Source organism: Schistosoma mansoni, assembly GCF_000237925.1.
Source record: "Schistosoma mansoni, WGS project CABG00000000 data, supercontig 0186, strain Puerto Rico, whole genome shotgun sequence".
Taxonomy (NCBI): domain Eukaryota; kingdom Metazoa; phylum Platyhelminthes; class Trematoda; order Strigeidida; family Schistosomatidae; genus Schistosoma; species Schistosoma mansoni.
Window position 1 is genome coordinate 248306 of NW_017386069.1, and position 21844 is coordinate 270149.

Genomic DNA, 21844 nt, shown 5'->3' on the forward strand with positions numbered 1-21844 from the left:
GTTTGAGTTTTCCAGCATTAAGTTTCTTTCTTCAGTCGAATCAAAGGCAACTTTTAGGAGGCGGCTTTTCTGAGTACTTTCAGAATCCACCTTTTGTCCTATTCTATAAAACTTACAGATGCTAGCTTCTGAAACTGTTTCTGGAAGTAGCTTGCTTATTAAGGACTTAATATGACTTAGGTCGTGCTAAAATCTAGTCTTTGGTTCCTTTTCGGAAGATTCTTTTAACTTATGAAAAATGACTGACCTATCAGCGAGGTCCGTGTTAACACGCTGTGGAATTTTAATTCCTGAAATCGTCTCTTCCCTGCAATCCGATTCCTATTCGGCGTCCAATGCAGAGGTCACACTCTTTTCTTACTTTTCTTTCCCTGGGTGTGACTACGAGCCAATCATTTACCTTATTTTTTCTCTTGATCACATCCTCCACACCGCTCAGACTTTGCTCCTCTGTAGCTTGTTTTGCGTTGATATGTAAATCCGGAACTGAAACTATAGATTCACATGGCCTAGTGCTGCCTATAATTTGTTTCTTCTCAGCGTGCTTTTTCTTTTTTCTTGTAACTATGCCTACATCTGTGTACTTGTTATCCTCTTCTCTAATGGGGTTCCCCTTTATGGTCTCATTCAAATTCAGAGCTGGGCTCATAACAACTCTCGCTGTTTCCTCTTAAAGTGAAATCGATTCACGTACTGTTGATAGACACTAAACACAAAAGGCTAGGTTTGTATGTTACTGTAACTGACAACAATAAAAAAAGAATCCGACTTAGATAGACACACAAAAACCTTAACACCTTTGGATACAAACAGTCCTAAAAGATATACACTACGAGGAACAAATACCATTGTCTTTTTCAAATAGTGCTCGTATATTTAGTTGATCACGTTCAACGGATTTCATGTAAAGTGAAAATTTTTTTAAAGCTACCTAAAAGTAGGCCAATTCTTTCTATCCTCCACCTCAGCTGCAACTATAATACCGGATCTTGCTTAGGTTGTGTCAGTGATCCATTCAGGCTATCTGTTGAAAAACAGGGATTCACAAATTTGACCTGAATATTTTAAGCTCCTTGGCTCTTCCTTACCTCGAGACTGATATGGGGTCTGTTCGAACTCCAACCGTTATTTGTCATCTAAATTAGGTTAAATACCGACTCACTATTTTACATTTTATTTTGCGAATTGTCCACGTCAGTATGACAAGCTTTTTGTTTTGTATTAGCAAAGGTCCATTATTTATTTAGTAAGTAAAGCATCTGGGTGATATCTTCAGCCTCCATAGTATTCGAATCAGTGCAGAGAACTTAATAAGGTCACGGTGTTATATCAATCTTCCAAGCCTCCGGGCTAATGTTTGAAAGTAAAAGTGAGCTCAAACAAGGTATCCACTTTTTGGTCGATAAAACTAGCTATCATCTATCACTGAACCGTCACAAAAAGTAAACTTATGTAAACTCTTAATTCATTACCTAATTGGTTTAATTTCTAAAACCTAACTCCTACCAATTGTTCGTTTTGAAATCTTATTTTCTCTGGTGCATTCAAAATTCAGGTGTCTTTCTCATAAATGGATTACTCAAGTGATCCACTGACAGATTGTCAGTCTCAAATGTTATCGTTCTGGGATCTTATACGTGTTGAAATAGATGGCCTGAAATGTGACCATGCCGCTTTCAAAACCCAGGACTTACCACTGGCTCGTATTAAAAAGATTATGAAGTTGGATGATGATATCAAATGTATGGTAAGTCTTGCTGTTGTGTTGAATTAAGTTGTTTCGGAGTAATTTCAAATCAGTTTTTGGTTAGATATAAGGAATATCAAACAGGTATTCAAGAAAACTATAAAGAACAAGCTTGGGTGAACAGATTTTATTCGGACCGAAAGCGAGAAAATAAGATGTTTCGTAGTCTCATACTTCAGTGGTAGTAAAATAAAAGATTTCATCCAGGGATATACAGGGAGAAAGAATTAGTTCATACAAAGTAGAGTGTAAAGTAATTTTAATCTCACGTTGTAACGGAAGACCCATACTACTTTTCGTTGCCTTAAGTGATGATGTGTAGCACTAGAACAAAATATCAGTAATTATTAAACAGTTACTATCTTTACTCAGTAATTTCTTTCTTTATAACACAGTGATAAAAATCAAAACATGCCAACTACATATTTGATTTCCTTAACAACATGTAATGGTTTTTAATGTTCTTATTTGACCTGAACTAGTGAAAATAGATATATTCTCAGAATTTCGAGATCATTTATACACTACGAAAAAAATGCCAGAAGAGCTAACAAACGACTGGCTGACGAACGGTAAAAAAAATCAAACGCTATTTATTTTTTGTCACTAGTGCAGTGACATCGTAGTTTTCTCATGCATACATGATTATGATTTCAAGCAGATAAGTTAAAATGAACACTCACAGTTAAAGAATTTACGTTCTAAAGCAAAACGAAGTGGTTAATGAACCAATTGGTTCACAACTTCACTGATGAAATAATAAGGGAAGTCCCACTAACCGTCATCTTTTCCAAATTTTATTTGAAGAATGTCTGGTTCTATCATTAATACTAAGTTTGATACATTGGTGGAAAATCCAGCATCTTGAAATGAGGCAACTGTCATCCCTATCTTCGATAAAGGCTTACATAATTCATCCAACAGCTGTAGGACGATAATCCTACTTCTTATCGTGTCAAAACTATTTATGTCATACTCCACAGGTTTTCCAAAACTCAAAGGACTAACTCGTGATGAGCCTGGTTTTGATCTTCATGGGTGAGTTGATCATACCCCTCCTCACCAAACGAAGGACTACCGTTACATATTATAGGTCAACAATCACTGTTCCTTAAAATCATGACCACCTTCTCGCTGAACAGGACTGTAGTCTAGGGTTGCCATTGAAGGGTGTGTTTACAAAACGCTTCAGGGAGAGTAAGAACATACAACCACCTCTCCTTTGTTGTAGTCCAGCAGTGTGTTTAGACTGGATTGTTGAGTTTCACCACTTATATTCAACTTTGCCATCATTGGCGTTCTGGAAACAACTTTGGTAGATTTAAGTGATGGTGGTGATGTGAATCTGTTATCTGAGGACAGACTTTGATTTTTAGTACGCAGATGACATTATCTCTCTGCAATACTATGTAAACGTTCAGTTGACGATTAATGTCCATAAGTATGTCATGTACTCTACAGTTTCTAAACCTAATTTACTTCCCCCTGACTGGCAGGAGTCTGTACCCTTATGTTACGTCCTTGATTTGTCTACCCACTTTCGTGCCGAGAATAACTTGTCTAATGTAGATGAAGACCTTGACGTGATAGGCTGACTGGCTTAAACTTGATGCTACTTTGTGTGAGTTCGAAGTGGGGTAGAGAGACGGAAACTATTCTACCACTTGATTGACTGACAGGCACGCGCGCGAGAGAGAAGACAAGACAACTGGAACACTACGTGATTTATTTCAAAATCCGATCTGGTACTCGATTTCAGATTAGTGTAAAAAGATACATGAATAAATAGATGACTAACCCGACTACAACGTACAACAATTAGGAAAATACAATTATGTCCAAAACTGGGGGATTAGAGTAGAAAATAGCGTACAAAAGGTTACGTCTAAATTACAATAGCTTTGGAACAGAAAAGGCTATGACAGTGAATCATACATCAAACGAAAGCTTATGATCTGTAAAATAGACTAGGGACAAAAGTAAATGTTACCGTTTCACAAGCTTTGAATTAAATGAAATAACGTCCCCAAAAACAGCTTCCGTAGTTTGCCAAGGCTTCTTGTTTCTCTGTTCACATCACCTTACTCACTTTTGGTAATGAGCAGTCACAAGTAGTCGAAAAGTTTGTATATCTGAGTGGCTTTGGATATGCTAATGGTGAGGTGAGTGGTGAGATCAATTTGCCTGTAATAAAGGTGGGAGCTGCTCATGCCATCTTCGGTGCCTTCTCGATGTTATTCTGGCTGTTCAAGGTCCAGTTTACAACGCTTCGGCGGGGACAGTTCCTCTCTATGTTTGCAAAATCTGCCCTCCATGAGTTGATGAAGTTAGATAACTCTGTGTTCGGTCATTATTATCACTAAGATATCTACAGACATCTGGTTTTCTTTTAAGTCACTGGTTATAATTAGGTTTAAACTTTTCAATCTCTTACCAGTTAAATATTTATACATTGATTTTTTATCTTTGTCTACTGTTCACATAACTTTCCATATTATTAAGTAGTTCCCGCTTATGTAAGTCAACTTTTCTGTTAGTTTGCAAGTAATCTTCTACCTCTTAAACAAAGGTCTACTCTGAATACATTTAAATTCATCTTGACAATCGACAGTCATCCTGCATAACAAAACTTCATTTGTAAAATGCTAACTACTGTTGAGATCTTATGCACTTTCTTATACAGTAGTTTTGGTATCAAAGCTAACGTAAAATCAAATATTTAAAAATCCATAAAACTCTAAATACTTTTCTAATTAAAGTGCTCTAGTTAATTAAATATGTGATATTTTTACTTTAATCAGAGATTTAATGTTAATTCTACTCATAACAGGTCATCTCTATTAGTAAATATCATGTTAAGCCTACATAAATTCACTGCAAAATGAGATAGTTTTTCTTAACGATCTAGCACCTGGTAAATTATTCCAATATAATTTTAGAAATATTCATTTTTGAGTATTAAGGGTTCTCTGAATATCCTTGTACTTTTTACTTATAAGATGATAAGCGCTGAGGCACCCATATTGTTCGCAAAAGCTGCTGAGCTTTTCATACGAGAACTAACGTTGAGAGCATGGATTCATACAGAACGTAACCGCCGGCGTACTCTTCAAAGAAATGATATTGCAATGGCAGTCAGTGATGGAGATACAGATCAATTTGATTTTCTTATTGATATTGTACCACGTGAAGAAGCAAGAGGACATCGTCGGGTAAGTTTTTACTTGTTATTGTATAAGCAGGTATTAAATCATGTGACTTAAGAAATTCACAATATCCCAGAGTTATAGAATTCATCATTTTGTTTTCTAATAATATTTTCAAGTGTTCTGAACATTAATTCTCATAATATCATTTAACTATGAAATATGATCTCGACTCTTGTATATTTGGTCAATGACCGAGTTTAGAAAAGTGTAGATTATTTCAACCACTTTTTATATACACTCACATTTTGTTAACGATTGCAAGTAAATTAAAACAGCAAAGCGTCGGGTTGTAGTTAATTGAACCAGTAAAATTACAAAACATAATTCTCTGAGGAAATATTCAGATTTTTGTACAAAATATAAAAGGTGAAATTCATGCCTTTCTATGCGAATATCTCCCACTTATCTGTATATTAAATTAGAATTCAGCTGGTAACTTTCAAGGACAGGATCATATCTCCAAACCTCACTTAATCTACTCAAATCTGAGTGACCGTAGTGTATTATTAGCTTGTATACAAGCTTAATTAATCCCTTTGTCCTTGAGACCGACATTGTTTCCTGAAGTAATTTATTATTAAGTCCAGGTGTCCCATTCAAGCAATTCACGACTAATACTTACTAAAAACAAATTATATAATTTTTAGCAATATCTCTCTTTTTATCTGTGTATAAAAATTAATGTACTATTAAAATCTACGACAAGTATTCTGTGTTTTGAATCATCAGTGTTTATAGCACAAACGTTTACCCACTTACTTACTTTAAACCATTCATACTCCACCGAGAGAGTTAAAGTATCTTCATTCAGAAGAATTGTGATGCCTTATGGTGAAAGCCGAGATTCTTCAAAAGTCACGAGGTTGATGTCCCTCCTAACAACTAACAACAAAGTTTACCCAGTTCATACAAAATTCATTATTTCAATCATTGTGAAATAACAACTCTAACTAAATCATTAACAGATAGTACAGTTATATTAAATTCATATTATTAGTCTGTCTTTTCCTATACATGGGTTCATTATATTTCTAAAATAATATTTTTATCTATCATTACCATTAAACTGTCATATAAACCTTGATGATACACCATTTTTATTTATCAAAGCCAACGCAAACAACATCAGCTTCAAATGCTAATGGGAATTCAACGAATATTAAGTCAGAAAATCCTTCACATAGAAATAATTTTCTTACAAATACAAATGATACTCACTCATTATCTCTAGGACAAAACTCTGGCCATATGGTTGTTTCCGGTCTTTCCAACGATGTTACAGGATCTTCGACCCAACCACAAACAGTAACTGTTGCTCTGGCATCTGCGGCCCTTGCTGGAGCAACATCTGTTAATTCAGCCATTCCATGTCAAACATTAGTCCAACAAAATCAACCTACAGCTGTCCATTTTACGACGATTTCTTCTGGAAGTGGTCTAGCTATCGCCCAGTCTTCAGCTAATTCTGGGTCAACTGTAATAGCAGCTTCAGCACCCAATGCTACCACAGTCGCTACCACCGCAGCTCCTTTGCAATATGTTCTTCAGCTTCCGGTTGGCACAGCTGGGGCATCAGCTGGTCAGCCATTTCAAATACAAGTCCTTCCCCAACATTTCCAGGTAAGTGGATAGAGTTTTATAGGTCCGATAACTTTTTCCAAATCAATTAAATAGCAATACAATACTGAATGCAAGTTTTTTGCTCATAAAATTTCAAAACTGGGGTTTGGAAATCAGCCTGTTTATATTGTCTCCAAGATTGTTCATCACTCGACATTAAAATGGCAGTCACATTATGCAAATCGTTTAAATTTTGTTAAACATGCTAAAAATACTCTTTTGCAGTATACCACGTTCACGTATTAAGGGTTTCACTATTCCTAATAAGTGGTATTCTAAGTTTTATTGGAAGACTAATACCAATTTTACTATATTTGTTCAGGTCACATTATAAATAAGAAACTGCCTAAAACTGGTTATTTGCTTTAAAACAAATGGTGAGATTATTCAACTGAATGCTTTTAACCCTTTATTATAATGAAGGTCATTGTCTTTTAATAGATGTTCGCATAGAAATTTTCCTTGAATATCGTTAGTGTGTAAAATAACACTTGTATGACTTCAACAATCACTCTGTCGAAATTGTTCACAATGATTCAGATAATAGTTATGCGATACGAATTGGTTGATTGCTCACAGAACTTAACCGTTTCGCAGAATAGTTGGAGCGTGACTAGTAGTAGAATCCAGGACGTGTATTTCGTTCTAATTATGACTCCCCAACCGAACGTATTCGTGAAGCATTAACAACGGAATAATGGAAATCATTACAAGTTTAACTGAAATCCATTCCCGTTGTACAAGCGAATGGCTATCTGAACTCAGTAGCTAGATCGACAACGCGTTGGTGTTCGAATTTCAGAATGACCGTGAATTCTGGGATGCAGGTATTTTCAGTTGTCAAACCCCAAATAAATCGAAATGGACTTCTTGTATCTCACTGCTATTCACATTTAATATATTCTATAAGTACTTGTGACACAATAGCCATACCAAGACATTCGACAGAGGATGTACACATATGCCAGCTGAGATTTAAATTCAGTCAAAACACAAACAATGGGATAATCCAAACTATTACAAGTCAAATTAAAACTTAACCTATGGTTCTTTTTCTGATAGAATATCACAGACCTAAGTCAAAAATATCAATAAATTTAATAGGATAATAGTCAAACATCAAAGTCTTGTTTGTGGTAACGAAATCGCCTTAGAAAACTAATATAAAATGTAGAAGAATCTGTAGACGTTGCTACGAACGCATTTCTCATACAGCTCATGAAATGACAAACCATTAATTTAAATGCCCACTCTTAAGACAATTCTACTCTCGAACAAATAATCAGATAACCAACATTGACACGTCCAACTTTCATAAATATTAAATCCTCAGTGTTTAGTGACAAATAGTCATAATTTGTATAAAGAGTATGGTATCAGACTTGTGATTATGCGATGCACATATTGTGTTATCGTCTGTATAGCAGATAATTATACGCAAGATTTCATTTATGCTGAACACCGAACACTGATATATGACTGAATGGGAAATGACGGCAGCAAAAACTTGAGATGAAATATGTCATCATGCAGTAGTAGACATTTTTGTTTAGTCAAAAACTAATTGTATTCAGAGATTTGTAATTTAACTAACCGAGGTGTTCACCATAAAATGAAAAGTAGAGTTTATTCTGAGGGCTGGTTATACTTACGCCTGTTACTCCCAGTGGAGCATAGGCCGCCGACCAGCATTCTCCAACCTACTCTGTCCTGGGCCTTCCTTTCTAGTTCTATCCAGTTTTTGTTCATTCTTCTCATGTCTGTCTCCATTTCTCGGCGTAATGTGTTCTTTGGTCCTCCTCTTCTCCTTTGGCCTTCAGGATTCCATGTGAGGGCTTGTCTTGTGACGCAGTTGGGTGATTTCCTCAATGTGTGTCCTATCCACTTCCTGATTTCTTCCTCCGTTGGTTTTGGATGTGTTATATTAATGCACAGTTGAGATTATAAAGGTAATCAACAAATTACTGATCGATTGGATTAGTGACATAAACTCCAAAACTAAGTAAGGTCAAAAATAAAACTACTAGACATTGGAATGAACGACAACCTTGGATATAAATTTAGCATTTCTTGGCGTCATATGCGATTAGAGGATATGAATTTTTCATATTGCTCACTCCTCAATAAAAGCAATACTTAACTGCAAGGTTTTATCGCTGCTTATCATACTAGAGTTAATAATATAATTGGACTGGTTTTCATTGTAGACTGATTCGGTTTATTGAAGGAGAATGACCACAAAAATTGACCTGAAACACCTAAGATGACATAACATGATACTAGATTTTCGTTTGATAACAGTGTATTTCAATGCTTAAATAAAAATGGGTTAACTGTAGATTATTGATGTTTTTACTATTTTTAAAGCCGTACCGGTTGGTTACTAAAAATGGAGAAGTGATGCATTCTAAACTAATTCAATTATAAATCTCATTTAATCATACCATCTTGTGCGACTAAATCACTGATTAGATACCGTTAAATTTATATATTTAGTTCTGGAACATAGAAACAAGTCAGTTTCTAGTATTCATTGGTTGTTTGGACATATATTACACACACGAAGTCATTAATGTACAATAATATTTAATTTATAGCTGTATCAGCAGTTCTAGATTAGCTTTCAAGCTCTTTGTTGGGTTATCGTTTACACTGTTTATACACGCTACAAACAACTTTAGTTCTAATAAACACTCTTAAAATGTTATTATTCAAATATTCAACCAATAATTACAACAGGCTGCTAACACTGACGCTGTATCTGCCGGTCAAGCTGGTGCTATCCTTGCCGATGGAAATACACTTCCTTTAGTTCAAGTTGTCTCTCAACCCGGTGGCATAGCAGTTCCAATCATTCAAGAGGCTGGTGGCAGTCGAACTCAAATTTTACAGCTTCAGGTAGACTGATTTTTTGTGTGTATATTACACTCACATGTCCCAGTATTACAGTGCTCTATGAAATTTTTCTTAACAGTGTCCGAATTCTTAAATGTAAAATCTTTTTCATATTACCAGCCATCCTACTTCTGTGTTGCATTTTAAGGGTATCTAAGTTTTCTCTCGTTATACATTCAGTAGTTTTCTGTGTTCTTGTATATATTGCATAGATCAGTTATTATTAACCCACCTAACGGACAAGCCATCAAATAACTTCTAATTAGAAATTATATCAGTAGGAATGTTCTAACACTATTATTCTTACATACTGAATCGGTGACAGTCAATTATTGGTTAACTCTAATGTATCTCTTATTAAATAGACTAAAATGTGGTCGTATCAACAGAGCTTAATGAATGTCACAATCTATCTAACTATCATAAGTATTTATTAATAGTCAGTATAAATATCCTATCATGTACTATTCTCTCTTAAATACCATACCAATTTTAACGAAACATTAGTTATTACTTTCATGATTATCTGAAACACTAAAATCTTTATTAGTAAACCAAATTTTTATACAGAGTATTGTAAATTCAAAAATAATAAGTTAACTTTGGGTGCAGTCCGTGTGACCAGGCCAGCTGGTTATGGGATCAGTCGATATATCTTATCCTCTTATTGTTTGCAGGACCAATAAACAAGTGGTTGAGACCTTAATGTCTGTCACTTTACAAACTCCTTCTATGGAGCTAGTACTCACTCAAAAGAATAAGTCACCAAGCAGAATCTTTCTCTGTGTTTTTGACTCAGAACTTAGGTTTATGTATATTAATTGCACGACTAAAAATATGAAGCTACAATGTAATACAAAACCGTATAAATGGGGGAATAATTTATTAGTGATTATTTTGGGGTAATAAATCTTATACCGCCAATTAATACATCAAATGAAAGCACATAAATAGGATAATATGCACATACACTAATTCAAGTATTTGATACATTATTATTTATTTATTTCAACACATAAATATTGGTACAAGGAAGCACCAAATATATATGCGCCACACAAATCTCATTCGATTTGTGTGAGGGCTGTGATACTGCCCAGGTGCCCAAACTGAAACAGGTGGTTTTCTTAGGGGGCCGCTCCTCGAACCTTTGACCTAGAGGTTTAATCCACAAGGCAGTGGAATAACGTTAGCAGATGCAGTCCAGTGGTAGCTGGTGACCAACAATAGGCTTATACGCCATTTGTTCCCTCAGGATACTGGAGCCCATGTGCACCATTGGTTTGAAATCAGGGTTTTCCAACTCCCCTAGGTGGACGCGCCGTGTCCACCAATCCGGTTAAAGCGCCAGGCACTCGCTTTTCGTCCTCTCAATTTCATAAACGACACCGGTGCCACAAGAAGGCAGTGAGTAGGACTTCCCTGACAGAGGCTATATATTCGCTGGCCATGTGAGAGCATTTCGAGAGGGAGAGCGGACTCTCCCCACTCTCGGCCGTACCAGGGCATTTGGAGGCAGTTGAACCTTTCCCAAATCCGCTCCGATTTTTAAAAGTTAGTAGAACACTGAATCGCACTTAACGTTTAATTATCTTAAATGCTGGAAACAATACACATTTATCAAGTCAGTGTAATAAAATCCTCTAATTCCTTTCCGATAATAATATTAATAAAACTATGTACATTCTTTTGTTTGTTTTTCTCCCGTTCCACTTAGATGCCAGAATCAACTGCTGGTGTAAGTATCGCAAGTGGCTGTTAATCTGTCCGTATGAATCTCATATATACGTCTCTTCGCTTTTTCTGTGTATGTGTTTGCTTGTTTGTTTGTATGCCTGATACATTAGTCATACAAAAAATGTTGTATACTGCTCTCCATATCTCATGTTTATGTTCATTTCATTTTTACTTGTGTGAACATTTAATCATTCAGTTGTTGTTTCTTGACCAATTCATAAAGATTCTAATATGTTGCATGTTTATTTCCTTTTTAAGATCTTCCTGTTCTCTGTATCTTCCCACTTTCCTCTTTGTCTACAATCCATGCATGTTCGTTATAAACATTATTATTATCAGTCATTTTTTATATAACTAAATTGTATCGTTTTATTAAAGTCATTGATTTTTATGATATCATTATTATTATCGTTGTTGTTCCTCTGCTAATTACTCTCTGTGTCTCTTTCATATTTTATAAGTGAAATCTCGTCTCTATATCAGACAATTTCCATGCATATTGTACAAAAAATCAACTTGACTAGATGTTCCCCTTACTATATATATGGGTCTATTTGTTCTGGAGCATTCACACGTATATTTCTCACATCTGATAAAAAATCAACTCTAAACATTTCATTAAATGCATGTCCGGAAAAGATTAGAAAATTCGATTCAACTAGATTATTTGTTGTACATTAACAAAGGATCTCTTGTTACTTTAACAATTTGCACATTAAATGTACACGGTAATATATATCATCTTAGTGTAAAAGCATTTTTCCCGAAGCTTTCCTTTTATATCTATATACACTATATCGCAACGTGCATCGCTGTTTTGTGAACGTCCATCTAGTGTATTTATTGTGCCTAACACATCGGTTAAACTTGGATGCTTTTTCTCTTTCTTTTACTAATCCTAGCAACGACCGACCTTGTTTCTACAGCAAGCCGGCGCTTTGCTAGGGACTCACATGGGTGCAGTAATTGCCAGTGTAGATGGTCACTCTCAACAAATTATGTACAGCTTACAAGCACAACCTCTGGTTTCTTCAAACTCCTCATCAAGAGCCCAAGTTCTTCTTTCGTTGGATGAGGCATCTGAATGTATCTCATCTATTGCAGATTCAAACTGTATAACATCTAATAGCAGTATTCATACTGGTGCTGCTCAGTTGTTAGATGAAGCAGCTAGTGAACTAGATATTGCATCATCTGTTGCTGTACCACATTCAGTAAGTACTGAAATACTTGGACGTAAAGATTACACCCCTCATTCTACGGAGCTTGATCACAAGTCAATTATAAACTCCGGTAGTGTTATGATTACTGATGACCTTGTAAGTCTGACCGAAGGTCAAGCAGTTGAGATTCACACTGTAGAGTCAAATAACAGAGAGTGCTTGGAGTCTGGAGTTGACAGTAATAATCCTCACCCAACTGTTATTACAGATGATGATGAAGCTGTTTGAAATCAATACTTTATTGTATTCTTAATGTTGTCCAGTTTTTATCCCTTGCTTCAAGATAAATGTATGTATATATGTATACCACTACAGAACAAACTTCGTCCTGTTAACAAAACTCACCCATAACGTGTTTCTTCAATGTTTTATTTTCTCACAATTATGCTATGTATCAAAAACGTGTGTTCATAAAGTGAAAACCGCTATATTCTGCAAATCGTGTGAATAATTATACCGAACACTAAATATTATAATACTTCTATATACACCTTTCAGTCTAATTGTTTATATGAGATTTTGATGTCCGCATGTTTAAAAAGGTTTACTCCAAAATATCTTGTTTGGTTCTATTTTCAAAACCTAGTATTTGTTATTTCGTTTATTAACTTTATCATTTGTTTCTTGCGAACTAATTCACATACTTGTTAAAGTAGTCGTACCAAGTTTCAAATTCAGTTAGCCACCAATTATCACAAGTAGTTTTACAGCAGGATAATTTTATTTAATAACGATGTCCCTAAAATATCGTCCTATTCCCTAACCGAATTAATAGGAAATCCAACTGTTTCTAGTTGATCTCTTTCATCTGCCAGAAAAGTAGTTCTGGTTAACCAGTCAGTACTTCGCTGATCTAGACAGTTTATTGGTGAAAACCGCAACAATTATGTCTAACTGTTCCACGATATGAACCATTGTTGGGTTCGGAACTTGATGCCCCTAATGTCTGTCAAAGAGAAACACGTAATGTAAGGCTTGGGTAATCTCGTATCAACCCATGATACTGTACTTCACATTACAGCACCAAGGGAAGAGTATCATAACCAGGAACTAAGATAACGCCAGCTGAGTAAATGTGGAGAACTATTGGAAAGCATAAGTACGTTCAATATGTGGTTTTACAACAACTGATATACATGTACAAGAATGATATCACCTCATATAAGTTTAGTACACTCTGAGTCATTTTGGCAGTTTAGTAATCTATACCTGATGTTTGTAATTTCTCGGGCTAATAACGAAGCTGTGTCGAGTTCATTATTTAGCTATAAGGAAGCTTAATTCCAGTCAATACTATGTATCTATAGAACAATCAGAACCTAAGATATAATTTAATCCCAATAACTAATATTCTCCTCTTTTTTGACCTTCAATAAGTTACATGTTTAGCAAGATCAAGTTTTCAAGAGAAACAGCTTTATTCACATTGTTTTAAGAATGGTCATCACAAGTATTGGTGCATGAACTTAGTTTCCTATGGTGTACTGAATAGAAAGCTATTTTCCAGGGCCCTCAATATGTAATATCATTGAAATAAAGCACTTCATATGACGTAGTTGGTAAACTCAAGATACTTATACATCACCTAACCTTTATGTGGTTGATTGTTTGAAATACTCACCAATCACAAACTAAGTTCATCTTATTACTAAGTAATGGTCGAAAATAAATGGAACAGCACTGGCTTTCTTATCCTTATGTCCTATCAACTAGTATGGTTCTGTCCGATGCGGAATCTGAAATATCTGCAACCCTCGATGCTATTAAACAAGAACTTTAGTATGACAACTTATCAGTCACAAACGACGTAGAACTTGGGCAATGTGTCTACTGATCCAAGTTGCCACAACACAGGTTATCAAGACAAACCTCATAGTAGAAAGTACACAAAAAAAGCTTAAGATTTCGGGACTCAAACGTAGGGGCAGATGAGGAGTGGATGCATCTACCTCATCGGGAGTGATTCGGATCCAACGTCCCCAACTACATAACGATATCAGCGTGGGTCCCAACCCAGATAACATGCACCTACCTACACGGCACAATCATTGATTTCACGGACTGATGCAATGTCTTGTAGTTCTACTGTTCATACAGCTGCTCCAACATACTCTTGTCCTCAACAAACATATCCGTTTGTAAACCACTGATGAATACACTAATATGGCTCCCCAAACACTATGGTAGTGCACACTGCATATACTCAATTATTCTACCCAAACTACATCCTGATACGTTCACTTATACAATTTTATCATGAGCAGTAGCTAAACACATGTTTGTGCTGTATGCTTCAAGTCACAGTTTTTGAGTGCTAGTGATACTATTCAAGTGCCTAAACTGCGATAAGTGAAGTAGGTATACACAAGGGACCTATTGGTTATTAATCACACAAAACTCCATTTTGTGACGTAGACACTGATTGGGAAAAACGAGACTCGAAATTGAGGAAACATCTACGCTACTGACTTTTTTCGACCGTTTACAAAAGATAGTTCCCACAAGCATGATTAACATTCTGTCATACTAAAAACAACATAGAAACTTCAGTCCGTTATATTTTTATGGGCCATAGTTGTGATTTTCCAGGTTGTCTTCTATTGCATATACTACATACCTAACACTGGACCGAATCCCCATTTGATATTAAGGGTATTTGCTAACATGTCTGTCCTTTCTGTCCAGTGATCAGTTTGTAAAGATAGCCATAAGACATTGTTTGTTAACCGGCTTTTTCAGTTCCTGCTATTATTATGAGATTGAAGATACATTTTGAAGCAACGCTAAATGTTGTGCCATATATCCTGAGTCTCGCAGTCACCCTGTTTTACAGATTACATTAATATTCCTAGTACTGAGAACTTCTTAACCTACGTAGAACTTATTACGAAAACTGTTTTACCCAGTTTTTAAATAAACGATACTTTGAATGATTATGAATAAACTTAGACTATTATGAAGTATTACACAACATTTAGGTTACGCACTGCCCCGACTGTTCACCCATCCTAGATGATAATATCAACAAACGTCAACCTCAGGAATCAGCAGCCAACTAGGATGAAAGACATGTCAGAATTTGTAGGTTCCTTTACTGTATCCCAAAATAAACTTCACAATAAGCAGTAAATCTAACAAAACATGCAGGACTCACTTTTATCATTATCGATTCCTGGGAGTTTTACAGATTTTGGGACAAACCAAATATTATTTTCGTTTTTTTTCTTTCCCACGAATTTTAAGGGTTAATTACATTAGGCTTTTTAGAGTATGAAGGTTGACGAGATTTACGGTCTAATACGTAGTTGTTCTGGCCAAAGACCAATAGTCATGAGAATAATCCCCCAAGATATTCAGCGCTGACTCTTGTTTGTTTGTGCATGGATGGAATTCGTGAGTCAAACTTGTCTACTGTTCGAAGTGTGTGACCAAATAAACTTTTGTTTGTTTGTGCATGGATGGAATTCGTGAGTCAAACTTGTCTACTGTTCGAAGTGTGTGACCAAATAAACTTTTTAATAAAACTACGAGTAACCTAAACCCCAACTATGGTACACCATGGTACAGGTAAAAACCCGACTTTATAAAGACATCTTTACAGACAGTAACAAAACCCTATACCACAAAGAATATTACTTCTGATTCAATCGCCATATGAACAACTTATCTGATGAGAACAGAGTTTAACTTACTGTTACTAAGTCACACCCAACTCACTAATTGGTGGCAAACAGCTCATATATGGGTGCTATGGTTTTATGTTTGTAGTAGTAACCTATTGCTACACTTTAAAGCGTATATGAATTTATAAATGTACTTAATCATTATGACAACTGTAATCTTAGAAATCGAAGTTGGTTATGTGAGTCTACTTCGAAAGTTCGCTTATAATTCGTTAAGCCAATGAGTTACATTTACATGATGATACACCACACAAACAGTTCGATGTCTAGCTTGATATCAGGAGGTAATAAAGCTTTTAAGAGACGGATCACAAAAATACAGTTATCCGTCTTATTTATATCTGTTCTAAATGGTCCGAACACAGAGAGCAAATATTCAGACTACTGAGAATGGTATTACTTAAATTTCAGTAATTTCACGAGTAGGTAGACATTACGGAAGAGTAAAAGTAGTCAAGTTACTTCTTCATAGCTCCAGAAAACCTAAGGTGTAATCGTAGTTAAAGGATTTCCGGCCTTATATGGCGGACATGAATTCGGAGCAAAGTAGAAGGGATGTGGGAATGTGAACTCGTTGCGAAATTGTAGGCATACATGACTACATGATTACGAAACATTCCCAGGCTAGTTCTTTTGAGTCGGAAAAGAAATCCTACAAACTTTACGCCTCCGCGTTTCAAAAAGCCAGACCGCATGTCCAATGATTGTAGTATTATCAAGATAATGATCATACCTACCTTGAGTAGAAACATGAATGACGCAATCAACTCAATTCCTCCTATATATAGTGAACATTCATTTGTACTTGACTAGGCCTATATGCGAGTAACTTTTGAATACCGACCATACATTCTTTTTTCACCTCACTTTTGTCGATCATAAAATAATAACTAATCCGGACTAGATTCGCATTTTAGAACAATGAGCGAGCAAGTATAGCAAGAAAATAATAGGTGGCACTAGGTTTTTATTCCATTTATAAGTGATGTTTAAAACTAAACAGTACTAATTTACAAACTAATGTTCCTCATGATGGTAAAGATGATGATAATGAGAGGCAAGCTCTTTGCCGGGTATGTCATAGGGGTCAAAGTAGTTAACATGCTTCTTGGTTTTCTTCATTTCGTGCCCTTTATATAAAACATAAATAACAGGTGGGGTGCAAATAAAAAGGCCGACAATGTAAAACTTCAAAAAAGGCCTGTTTTTATAAACATCAACAAATGGAAACTGGCGAATCTTGGCAGTAGCTGTCCATGGGTAAACCATTTGACGAGAACTACTCTTCATATAATCCTCAATTTTCTGCATTACGGATTCCATGAAGCTTTTATAGTAACTCATCATCCTGAAGTAACATTAACAACGGATGGTTGACAGATCCAAAGCCAGAATATTGGTACTCCGCGCCAGAGTTTTTCAGTCTTCAATTTTCAGTAATAAGGATAGTAGGTTGATGAACCTGTGTTAATCCTGACATATTGCCTCCCAGTGAAGGTCCAGCTTCTCTTTGAAAATTTTCACTGATGGAGCTGATACCACTTGTTCCGGTAATGCGTTCCAGTCATTGACCACTCGATGAGAAAAACGGGACCCCACCTTTCGTCTATTAGATTGCGGTTTATGAACATTCTTGCTATGGTCTCTGAGAGTATCAGTGCTGGGGGAGCAAAACGATAAGACATATTAACACCCAAATCATAATTAAAGATACGAAATGCCAGTATAAGGTCACCTCGTGTCCTACGATAAGGGGAAAAGGTCTAGACGTTTCAAACGCCTATCGTAAGACAGTTTAGAAAGACCCTTCACTAATTTTGTCCCCACACACTGGACACGCTCAAGTGATTTGGTATCCTTTATCAGACATGGGCTAGCTGCTTGGATACAGTATTCTAAGTGTGGCCTTACATAGGTGGGATATAAAATTCGAAACATATCCTCGTCAAAGCATTTAAATGCTCGGCGAAGTGACCATAGAACACGATAACCTTTGGAAGCAGCCGCATTGCAGTGCGTAGTAGCTTTCAAGTTGTGACTTATAGTTACTCCTAAGTCTCTATGTTCTTGAACGCGTGGAAGAGATGTACCATTAATGGTATAATAGTAACTATTACCGTGCCCGATGTGCATGAGCACGCTCTTCCTGGAATTAACTTTCAAGCCCCAATCATGAGCCCATCTAACTAATTCATCTAAATCAGCTTGGTGATGACAAAGATCAATCTCACTTCTTATTGTTCTCCAGATTTTAACATCATCCGCAAACAATAATGTGGACGACTTAAGTAATAGAGGTAATTCATTAACATACAGAAGGAAAAGTAGAGGGCCTAAGATGGTGCCTTGGGGTACACCACTTTTGACCGGCTTCTATTCGGATAGTGTGCTAATGACCCTCACTCTCTGTGTGCAGTCACATAAGAAGTTCCCTATCCATTCATGTATAGCACCTGTTATTCCAAAGCTCGAGAGCTTCTGCATAAAACCTATGTGTGAAATCTTGTCAAATGCTTTTCTAAAATTTATGAGTATCACGTCGACAGACAGGCCGTTATCTAGGGCTGCTGTCCAATCCTCTCTCGCAATGAGTAAGTCAGTTAAGCATGGACGCTTGTTACGAAATCCATGTTGCTCAGGAGTTAACAGATTATACGAATCTATGTGACTCAGTAGCTTGGCCCGAATTATCTTTTCAAGCAACTTAACTACTATGCTGGTCAGGCTAACAGGCCGGTAGTTAGATACGTAGTTAGATACATGATTGAAAAATGCCTAACCATAGATTTTTAAAACGAAGATAGACAGATTAACACTTTGACACAATTGCTTAATCATTACATATCGTTATTAGTCATGGGGGAGCAATATAACGTTCAACCTTCAGTAGGTCTGCGTCCAGCTTGAAGGTACTTGTCCTGAGAGAAATGTATGTATTAGTTTGTACGAGAGAATCTGGGGATAAGAGGGAAAAAGAAGCAACTTGTCTATATGTTTTGCTGAAACAGTCAGCCATAAGTAGCAATAACACAAACGTGAAATTCAAATAATCTAGTAATCGAAACAAGAAGTTGATGTAATCGGGTTTCGTACACGTATGTAGTGGTAAATAAATCTCCGAAACAAAACATTCTGTAAGTCTTTGGCACCGGTGCTGACCTCATTAGTTTTACTGAACATACCTTAGCTGAAGGCGCTTAGTCATGCATCCACACCAGATCACCATTGAGTACGTCGTGCTACCCATCCATCGCAACAACTAACCAGCCTAGATTAAGAACTACTCGGAATATCGAATACCTTCCAAACATATCTTTGAACAACTTCATTCCCTACTCCCGATTGGACTGAGTTTGAAATATTTCGATGATAAAGTTGATATACACAACAGCGCTGTCAGCCCTTGAATATCCGCGACATCCATACATCTTAACAAGGCACTTTCGCTGACCCACCAAGAACATACAGTTTGAAGTTCAGTATGTTAGGTTGTAATATAATGAGGACGAAGGGAGTATTGTGGAGACTGGACCCTGTTTTTATGCTGGAGTATAATGATATTATTGACAACCAACCGCTATTTTGAAATCAATGCTCCTAATCAACAACGAATAATGGATGAATGGCCGTGAAGTGTACTTGTGAATTTTATGCCCGCTAATGTTGCCTCGTGGATCTTATCCGCAACAACCTAGGCCATAGCAAATCATTCCGTTTAAGCAAGACGATTGGACATCGTTGGCTCCGAGGTGAATAGTTTCAACGGAACGATCGGTTTTTCGTCTGTGCTGACATTCCGTTTTCTGAAGCTTGTATGTTAATTTTATTGTCAGATACAAGGGTGCCTTCAGTTTAATTTGCATGTGTTACTTTGGTAAGTTTGAGGATTTAATTTGACTGTGCTTGGAAATTCCGTGAGTACATCGCGGAACTTTACAGTCTGTACCAGCGGATTCCGTACTAAATTTGGTGGAATGACTTGACCTTTGTTGGGATTCTGTTTAGGTCAGGTACACAGTTGACTACATCTTTCTGGTTTGGTACTGAACTTTGGCGGTGCTGGGAAAACTGCACCAAGTGTCTAAATTGTCATAACCCGCTTGAGGACCTAGACCATTGCATTTTTGACAATCTGCTCTGTTTTCTATTATTCGTTTGCATTTAGTTGACAGTTCATATAAGACTCTTGTCACTGACAATGAGTTCCTTCATGAATAGATTTTCTGGTGTTCCAGCACTTTGCGAGTTATGTATCGTACGTAAGCCGGTTGAGAGACCTCTCTCCATTATCATATGTCAAAAGACGTAGGGAGGTGCCCGGTTTTTGTTAGTCCGAACATTGTTGGACTTAGCACAGAAGAGCTTGTATCCATCCGCCTTGAAGGGCTGTTCCATGAACAGTGTTGTTACTAACCAAGACCGATAAACATTACAAGAACAGGGATTTTAACCTGTCACTTAATGTCTCCCTCCGCAAAAGCTTTTGGATTCTTTGACAATCTGATAAAAACAAATGGTCAATTACTTAACTTTAGTGTAAGTTGAGAGGACTGAAAATCAAATCGTGGAGAATCTTGTAGTTAGGAATCAGTGTTGTGGTGAGAATAGCTCCAAGTGTCTACATGACAATAAACTACTATGGTAAATGTTATTATTTTAGCAAGTTTCGGATAAATTTGCTCCACTCAGCCCCTGAACTTGTTTGTTAATAATTTGACTCCTCGATTTACGAACAGATACTTAGCACTTAAATTGAGATTCGGTTCTCATGTTACTTGTGCAATAAGGTACGAGCGTATCAATTGACCGTGCTTTAAGAATAAATGAGGGCAAAATTTGGGTGCGACAAGTAATTTCCCGCCTACAATATTGTAGCTCCGCATCCTATAATGATCTCCCTCTGATCAAAAAACAGTAACATACTCTGGTAGAATACTTCCTGATCAGTAATTTGAGAAGACACACATTTCTCCCTGACTCATCTGAAAATTCTTTGCTTTTGCTACCTCTCTGACACAGTTCATCCGTTTTGCGAGGAAACTTTGATGCGTTCAAACAGCAAGTTTATGTTCTTTACTGGAAATTTGTGTGGTATTACTGTTTTGAGAGATACAACTTCATATTGCATTATTTGAGCCTATGACCGGTATTATGTAACTTCCTTCTGTCATTAGACCAATAGCCCCGATATGATTCTATTGACTATCCACAATATGGCTGTCTAACCTATAAGACCTCATATAAAAATTATATAATTGCCTTTACTGACCCATCCTGTCGTGACACCCAGTAATGTTCATAATATCGTTTGAAGGACACTTTTAGGGCGTGAATATAATATTTTTCCATATAAAGATCAAAAGCTTACAAAGAGCGACTACACCTGCATGGTTGAGCCATGCTGTCGTGATTAGGTGCTTCTGCATTCGCCTTTTTCGACCTTTTCCAGGTTTTCAGCGGCTAATGTGAGTCTAATAATAATAATATATCAGAAGGGGTTTTGTGGAGATTTTAGTAATTTATAGAGTTGAGATCATGAGTCAATTGAAGCTAGACCACCATGGAAAACCTGGAAGCACTGGACGGCTGTTTCGTCCTATTATGGGACTCCTCAGAAGTGCGCATCCACAAACCCACTCTCGCGGGATTCGAAATCGTGACCTACCAGTTTCTAGCCGAAGTCCTTATCCCATATACCACTGACCTGGATTCCAACAGTGTTATTGTCTA

At 36.6% G+C, this 21844-nt stretch overlaps 2 protein-coding genes and 1 non-coding gene across 3 annotated transcripts; 1 reads left to right on the forward strand and 2 right to left on the reverse strand.

Annotated features, from left to right (window-relative positions):
* Positions 1–1559: 1559 nt before the first annotated feature.
* Smp_176340 (CCAAT-binding transcription factor, putative) lies at positions 1560–12659 on the forward strand (the record flags this gene model as incomplete). The annotated part of the gene is made up of 6 exons (XM_018794387.1): positions 1560–1747; positions 4747–4959; positions 6067–6576; positions 9316–9474; positions 11189–11209; positions 12111–12659. Exons 1-6 carry the CDS (start codon positions 1571–1573, stop codon positions 12657–12659), a joined length of 1629 nt encoding a protein of 542 aa, XP_018647070.1. The 5' UTR covers positions 1560–1570.
* A 4402-nt stretch (positions 12660–17061) lies between these two features.
* Positions 17062–17535, reverse strand: Smp_098590 (hypothetical protein). Its single transcript, XM_018794398.1, has one exon. The coding sequence runs from the start codon at positions 17459–17461 to the stop codon at positions 17132–17134; it is 330 nt and encodes a 109-aa protein (XP_018647071.1). The 5' UTR covers positions 17462–17535; the 3' UTR covers positions 17062–17131.
* Positions 17536–21746: 4211 nt separating this feature from the next.
* Positions 21747–21819, reverse strand: Smp_tRNA_01497_Pseudo_CGA.1.1. Its single transcript has one exon. It is a non-coding gene (tRNA).
* Positions 21820–21844: the final 25 nt, after the last annotated feature.